General features: G+C 39.4%; 1 protein-coding gene across 2 annotated transcripts in view; it reads left to right on the top strand.

The window, feature by feature from the left end:
* The window catches only part of CUNH6orf62 (chromosome unknown C6orf62 homolog), a 16,879-nt gene that overhangs the window by 6,187 nt on the left and 2,252 nt on the right, over window positions 1-8,440 (top strand). For both annotated transcript variants that reach the window (XM_012804233.1, XM_003788340.2), the window contains exons 3-4: window positions 1,014-1,136; window positions 4,942-5,076. In XM_012804233.1, coding sequence (XP_012659687.1) covers window positions 1,014-1,136; window positions 4,942-5,076 — 258 coding nt within the window. The remainder of the gene's footprint in view (window positions 1-1,013; window positions 1,137-4,941; window positions 5,077-8,440) is intronic.

The following is an 8,440-nucleotide window of genomic DNA, read 5'->3' as shown; positions in this document are numbered from 1 at the left end:
GGTTCAAACCTACCAACTTTGGTGTATGTGGCTGGCGCCATAACCACTGTGCTATGGGTGCCGAGCCACTATTTTTTTATTCTTAGTAGACACAGGGTCTCGCTTTTGCTCAGACTGGTCTTGAACTGCTGAGTTCAAACTACCCACCCACTGGAGCCTCCTAGAGTGCTAGAATTACAGGCCCGAACCACTGCTCCCGGCCATAGCTTTGGTTATGTAGTTACTATGCTGATAATGGTGCACATTTGGTGTAATTTTATATTACTGTTGATTGAATTTCCATTTTTGAGGGAGAAGTACAATTTTGCTCTTTTATAAATGAGAAACTTCAAGAAGATGTTATTGCTGCCACCCTTCTAAACTGCAACACATTCAAAGTTAATCTGGGCATACTTACACAAAAGATCCCCAATTGTTTGGGGGATAAGGCTAGAGATAACCATATACTAGTCTGGAAGAGGTTTATTGGCTTTTGAAAATTAATATGCTAATATTAGCATATTAATGGTATGAAGAAGAGGTGGTAAATGGAGAAAAGTAGTTTTCTGTCAACACCTACAAATGGGGTTTCATCTGTGATTAAGAAGATAGTAATCCATATTTTCCAAGACTTCTTTTTTAGATAGGTTCTGTTTTTGAAGAGTAGAAATAAAGGTTCAGGGTCCAACAATAGCAGCAACAGTCAGAGCTTTATTTAGAGTTTTTGCCGTGCCTCAGTGCATCTAGAGCTGGTTGTGAGGAATATTGGACTAAGGGACTATGTGACTCGAGATAAAAATTAGAATTAGGTCATGAGCTATTCAGATTGTATATATTCCTATTGTTGTTAGCTCTTAAGGTACAAAATCATAAATGGTGGTCGTTTTGTACTTGTAAAATGTTTTTATACAAAATACCCATTATGTCAAATCCTATCATTTGTTACATAGGTTTGTTTTTTTATTTACATGCTTCTAAAATAAAATGGTACTGGTTTTCTTAAGGTTTTTTTTTTTTTTTTTGTCATTTTATAGGATGTAATTGGCTGTACTCAGGAGATGGATTTCATTCTTTGGCCTCGGAATGATATTGAAAAAATTGTCTGTCTCCTGTTTTCTAGGTGGAAGGAATCTGATGAGCCTTTTAGGCCTGTTCAGGTATTTTATTCTAAAATAAGTGTGATGAGCATTTCAATAAATAAAATCTCCTGGAATAGGGTCTAAATTGAGAGTTCTTGGGGAATATGCTTTCTAATAGTTTTATTTTGGGGACCTCTTTTCTTCTGAATATTATGATGCAAGAAAAGGATTTTAGAATCAGTTGACATGAAGTGGTTCTAACTGCTCAATGTGTCTTTGAAGTTATGACCAGAGAAAATCTTCTAAGGCAGACATTTGTTGATATGTAGAGGGGCTCAGGGATAAACTTCAGAAGAACTGTGACCCTCATCCCCATCACTGTGTACACTCTTCAGATAGTATATATCATTTTCATGGATCTCAAAGGAGTCAGATCTAAAATGAGTTAAGAACTCATTTTCTAGATGCCGTATATGAAACTGCAAAGAAGAGAAGTAAATTCATTGGTGGTTCTTTTTTTTTTTTTTTTTGAGACAGGGCTTCAAGCTGTCACCCTGGGTAGAGTGCTCAGGCATCACAGCTCACAGCAACCTCCAACTCCTGGGCTGAAGTGCCTCCACTTCCCAAGTAGCTGGGATTATTGGCGCCTGCCATAATGCCTGGCAATTTTTTGGTTGCAGCCGTTGTTTGGCGGGCCCAGGCTGGATTCAAACCTGCCACCTCAGGTATAGGGGGCTGGTGCCTTAGCTGCACAGGCTCCAAGCTTAGTGGTGGTTGTTATTTAACCTTTTTTTTTCTTTTGAGGCAGAGTTTCACATTGTCACCCCTGGTAGAGTGCCATGGCGGCATAAGTAGCTAGGACTACAGGCTCCTGCCACAGTGCCCAGGTATTTTTTACAGAGGATGTCTCACTCTGGCTCAGGCAGGTCTCTACCCTTCTTGGTTTCCCAGAGTGTTAGGATTATAGATGTGAGGCACTGTGCCCAACCCTAACTTTTCTTAAAATTTGCTGACTATTGCCTCTTCATTATTTGATGGACTAGACTATTTCTACTTTTATTCTATTTTAATTTAAGGGCATTTACTCACATGTTGATCTTATTTTTACTTATTTTTTAGTTTATTTTTAGTGGTATCATAGTTCACAGCAACCTCAAAGTCCTGAACTCTAGCAGCCCTCCCACCTCGGCCTCCCAAAGTGCTAGAATTACAAGCATCAGCCATTGCGCCCAGCCTGTCCTATTTTTATTTATAGTGCATTTGTATGTGTAAAGAAGAAGCAGCATCAAAATGTTAATTATGCTTAATTATAAGTCAGGTTTAGCTAACTTTTCTTTTTTATTTTATTTATTTTTGGGGGGAGGTGGTCTCACTCTGTTACACTGGCTAGAGTGTAGTGGTGTCATCATAACTCACTGCAACTTCAAACTCTTGGGCTCAAGCAGTCCTGCCTCAGCCTCCTGAGTAGCTGGGACCACAGGCACCCTCCACAATGCCTGACTAATTTTTCTGTTTCTGGTGAAGATGAGGTCTCAGTTTGTTTAGGCTGGTCTTGATCTCCTGAGCTCACATCCTTCTGCCTTGGTACTCCCAGAGTACCAGATTACAGGTGTGAGCCACTGCACCTTGTACCCCTATTTCAGTTTTTAATACATTTTGTCTTGGTTCTGTTTCCCAGGATGCCATTTTCCAAATTGATTACTGTCACCACTTTTTTTGAGAAAATTCTTTGTTTTTCAAGGTACAATCCAAGAGCAAAATAGGCTAATGGTCTCCCATATTGCTTACTCTATTAATTTCTTCTTTCCTTCCGTGGTGCTTTGATGATAACCCAATTTAGGGTTTTACGGGTAACCACATGTTATTCTAGGAAAGAGTTTGAAATAAGTTAGGTTGTTCTTCAGCAGTATATAAGCCCCTTAACATTGAAATAACCTTATTAGTATTTTTCGGTGGCTAATAGCATGCCTTTCATATACTTACGAAAATAGTAAGAATGCAGTTATTTGAATTATGCAGAAGTGTGTAGTTCAATACCATTTTACTTATGATAGTATATAGGGATACTATATCATACTGAGGGTTTATAAGAAGAGCTACTGGGTACATAGCAGGAACTGGTGTTTTTTCATTTTACTATTTTCTACTGTTTTTGACATAATAGGAATAAAAACTATAGAACCAAATGGACTAACATTTTTATAATTAATCATTATCTAAACATCAGATTAAGTCTAGGTTTCTTTTTTATGAGACAGAGTCTCCCTTTGTCACCCTTGGTAGAGTGCCATGGTGTCATAGCTCATAGCAACCTCAGACTCTTGGACTCAAGCTATTCTCTTGCCTCAGCTTCCTGAGTAGCTGGGACTACCGGTGCCCACCACAATGCCTGGCTTTTTTCTTTTTTTTTTTTTTTTTTAAGAGACAGGTTCCCACCTCGCCTCAATTAAGTCTAGTTTCTTAAATCCTCCTTTAAGTGTGGTCTTGTCATAGTGTTTGGCCTCTACCAATGTCCACAGACATTTTTTGAGAGAGTAGAGTTGATCTTCCTCATTTTAAAAGATCAGAGGAATGTTCTGACTTTGTAACAGAATTTTAAATTACTTTCAGAATTTTTTAAAACCTTTGAGGCTAGCTGTGGAAAAATGCACTTAAGAAACATTTACAATATTTTTCAAGAGGTTTATATTTCCTCAAAAGCTCATCTGTGTGAAGAGTAGAACTGGATTACCCAGTAGAGTGCTGTGGCAGCACAGCTCACAGCAACCTCAAACTCTTGGGCTTAAGTGATTATCTTGCCTCAGCCTTCCAAGTAGCTGGGACTACAGCTGCCTGCCACAACAAAAGCCTAGCTATTTTTTTGCTGCAGTTGTTGTTTAGCTGCCCTGGGCTGGACTCAAACCCAATCATGTTTGGTGCATATGGCTAGTGCTGTAACCAATGTGGTATGGGTGCCGAGCAATCTTAATTGTCCTATGAAAGATAGTAGAGCCTTAGAGATGAGGAAGCTGAATTTAGAAAATTTAGGAGACTGTATAAGGTCACAATGTACACCTAGGGTTGGAGTAAACAGATTTTTTTCTTTTTTAAAATTTTTACAACAGGTATTAACACTGCCTTCTAGTCAAAAAGAGGGAGATGTCATTAGCGTTTAAAGTACTGTGGTGGGAGTCTTAAGCTGAGTAGTTTTGAAAGTAAAATTTTATGAAATTTATGTAAAATCATTGAATGTTTGGATTTCACCTTGGTACAAAGCTTTTCTTTTTTTGAAGTTTTTGGCTGGGGCTGCCATTACCTCTGGCATATGGGGCCGGCACCCTACTCCTTTGAGCCACAGACACCGCCCTGGTACAAAGCTTTTCTTGAAGAACATACAGTAGAGTACTATCCAACTTTCTGCAAGGAAAGAGGTACTCTGAATCTCAAGATATTTTTGTAGAGGCGGCGCCTGTGGCTCAGTGGGTAGGGCACTGGCCCCGTATACCGAGGGTGACGGGTTCGAACCCGGCCCCGGCCAAATTGCAACAAAAAAATAGCCAGGCATAGGCACCTGTGCTCCCAGCTACTCGGGAGGATGAGGCAAGAGAATCACCTAAGCCCAACGCCACAGTACTCTACCACGGGCGATAAAGTGAGACTTCGTCTCAACAAAAACGATATTTTTGTAGGCTGTGTGCTACTCCTGAGCATTTGAAATGTGTCTGGTGTTACTAAAGAATTAAATCTTAAATTGCACCTAATTTTAATTTACTTCAGTTTAAGTAGGTATACGTGGCTATTAACTACCATATTGGACAGCACAGATGTATGCCTATGGATGCAGATGTTTTAGGCAGCATAACATGTTTGTAGTTAAATATGAATGTTTATATTTTATAATTAGGCCAAATTTGAGTTTCATCACGGTGACTATGAAAAACAGTTTCTGCATGTACTGAGCCGAAAGGACAAGACTGGAATTGTTGTCAACAATCCTAACCAGTCAGTGTTTCTCTTCATTGACAGACAGCACTTGCAGGTAAGCATTATTATGAAAACCCATTTAAGGGCTTTTTTGAAATCGTATTGGTTAGTAAACTTTTTTTTCTTGAGAGACAGGGCTAAACCCTGTGGTTCATGCCTGTGCTCCCAGCACTTCAGAAGCTGAAGGTGGGAGGATTGGTTGGGGCCACCTTGGGCAATATAGCAAACCCTTGTCTCTATATTTGATCTTAGCCAAAAAGAGAAGAAGTGATAAAAACCTATTTCTGAAAAAAAAAAAAAAAAATGTTAACTGGGAGGGGTGGCTTGCACCTGTAGTCCTAGCTACTTGGGAGGCTGAAGCAGGGGGATTACTTAAGTCCAGGAGTTTGAGGCTGTAGTGAGCTGTGATCCCACCACTGCACTGTGTCCTGAGTAACAGCAACACCCTGTCTCTAATAAAAGAGTTGAGATAGAGTTTCACTCTGTTGCCCAGGCTAGGTGTGAACTCCTGTGTGCAAGCAATCCTCTTCCCTCAGCCTCCCAAGTAGCTTGGACTCGAGGCATATCACTGTGCCTGGCAGTAAACTTTGACAAGTCATTACATTATTTTTTAAGTTACTTAAAAAACAAGAAACACAGTATCCTAGGCCTCACCCTAGAAGAGTGGTTCTCAACCTTCCTAATGCTGTGGCCATTTAATACATTTCCTGTGGGTCCTGACCCACAGGTAGAGAACTTTGTCGTATGGTAAAACTACCTGAGAGCTTTTAAAAGTCGTGATTGTGGTAAACTTCTAGTGAGAACCACTGCCCTAGAGCTTATCTACCTATTGTGTGGTCAACAGATGAATAACACCTGGGAACTTGTTAAAAAACCTAGACTCTTCAGGTCCTACTCTAGTCCCACTTGGTCAAAATCTGCATTTTTAACAGATGAGTGCCTTTATGGTGCAAGGCACTGCACAGCAGTGAACAAGATAAACAAAAATTCCTGAGCTCATAAATTCACATTTCCGTTGTGGATAATCCAGAAGTAAATACGAGTGGTAAGTGCTAGGACAGTGGTTCTCAATCTTCCTAATGCTGCGATGAACCGCTGTGCTAAGATAAAAAGAAACCTGGGTAGAGGGATATAACTACTGGGTGTTTGAATTCTTACATGGCGTCACCAGAGCAGGCCTCTTCAGAAAAATACAAAAATGAATCACACTAACTGCTGCCATAGAATGTTAAGTAATCATGGTATGGGTACAAATAAGAGAACTGTGGGAATTCCAGAAGAAAGTTAATTTGATGGAGGAGTTGGGTAAAAACTAAATAGAAAAACATAACAGGATTTGAGGAGGTTTTTTTACTGTTCTTTAGCTCTTTTCTAGTAGATGTTTTTAAGTTGACTCTTATTTTTATTTGCTTATATTCCATTTCAAGTAATTTGTTGAGGTATACCATATAGTAGGCACTTGTGCTCATTTTATCCAGTCTTTTTTTTTGAGACAGCCTCATTTTGTCGCCCTTGGTAGAGTGCAGGGGCGTCACAGCTCATAGCAACCTCCAACTCTTGGGCTTAAGCGATTCTCTTGCCTCAGCCTTCCAAGTAGCCCACTACAACACCTGGCTATTTTTTGGTCGTAGTTGTTGTTATTCTGCAGGCCTGGGCTGTATTCGGCAGCTCCAGTGTAGTGGTTGGTGCCCTAACCACTGAGCTGCAGGTGCGGAGCCCATTTTATCCAATCCTAAAGGTTATTGACTTATGATATGGAATCCACAAGACAAGAGTTTTAGTTACAAAAGCTTTAACCTTTGACTGCAAACAAAGCCTGTAGGCATTCAAACAACATGTTTGGTGTGAATGAAGTGTTTTTAAGTTTTTGTTTGTAAAACACCAACATGTTGATGTTACCTGACTTGAGTCTATAAGCATCATATGCTTCATTCTCCATTAGTGAGAAAACAAAAAACTTCAGTAATGCACAGGCATCTCCCACAACGCCTAGCTTTTTTTTGTTGCAGTCATCATTGTTGTTTAGTTGGCCTGGGCCAGGCTCCAATCCACCATGTTTGGTGCGTGTGGCTGGCGCCATAGCCACTGTGGTACAGGCCCTGAGCTGGGGTTTTACATTTCATTTAATCCTAATTGTCCTATGAAAGATATTAGTGGCTCCTTAGAGATGAGCTATTGGAATGGTGGTTGCGATTGCTGCGTGTGTCAATTGTTAACGTTTTGTTTCTGAGCACTCCTCAGTCAAAAGGGTTGATAGAGAAATTAGACTTCATTTTTATGTGAATACACTGTGAGGTTCTTAATACTATGTGGAAATTATCATTAATTCAAGAGAAGTTCAAAGCGCAATAAGTATATTCTTTTTTGATCAACATAATTTAAGTATGCCACCAAAGTCTATAGGTTCAAGTGTGCTATGAGATAAAAAAGGTTGAAAAATACTGCTCTAAAATAAGAGCTTTAGATATGTGGAGTTGTTTGATCCTCATAATAATCCTGTGAGGTGTACTTACTACTGCTACCACTTCATATATAAGGAAGTAACTTGATCAAATCACCTAGCAAAGTACTTGTGCTTTTATTACAATATAAAATAAATGATAAGGGGCAGGTGTTATGGAAAGACATGCCTGGAGTTGGTGGATTCTAACATAGATGTAGCGCTTCTTGTATGTGTGATCTTGAACAAGTAACTTCTGTGGCTATATTCTTTTTGTTAAACTGAGCAAATGAGTCATAGGTGGTTGTGACATTTAATGTGAACTAATTATGTGTACATATGTATGGGTATATATGTTGTGACATTAAAATGAACTAATGTGTATGTACATAATACAGACTACAGACATCAGCAAAGTCAAAGTCGTTTTTTGGGGGGTTTTTTTTCCCCTTTTTTGGCTTTTATAGGTACTGCAGTGACAAGAACTTTGCAGTCAAGTTGGGGTTTAGATTTCATCTCCTGTTAACTAGCAGTAATTTGTGAAAGTATTTCACACATGTTATTCATAGGTTAGATGTTCAAATGGTAACTACTTAGAAATTTGATAGAGTTGGCCAGACATGGTGGCTCACACCTGTAATCCTCGCACTCTGGGAGGCCAAGGCAGGTAGATTGCTTGAGTTTATGAATTTGAGACACAGCCTGAGCAAAAATCAAGACCCTGTCTCTACTAAAAATAGAATAACTGAGGCAGGAGGATCGCTTGAGCCCGAGTTGGAGGTTGCTGTGAAATAGGATGCCATGGTACTCTATCTAGGGCTTTCGTCTCTGTCTCAAAAAGAAATAAATTTGATAGTTTGATTTATCTGGTAATATTTGGACTTTTTAGTCTCTTATCCTAGGATATGGCTAAATCTTTCATCATCTCCCTGTCTTCTTTTGCTCTTACCACATACGCTTCATTTATTTTATATTTTTG

The sequence above is a fragment of the Otolemur garnettii genome, unplaced genomic scaffold, assembly GCF_000181295.1.
Source record: "Otolemur garnettii isolate 467f Iridium unplaced genomic scaffold, OtoGar3 scaffold00026, whole genome shotgun sequence".
NCBI classification, from domain to species: domain Eukaryota; kingdom Metazoa; phylum Chordata; class Mammalia; order Primates; family Galagidae; genus Otolemur; species Otolemur garnettii.
Note: the sequence above shows the minus strand (reverse complement) of the source record. Positions and strands in the feature narration are given on the sequence as shown.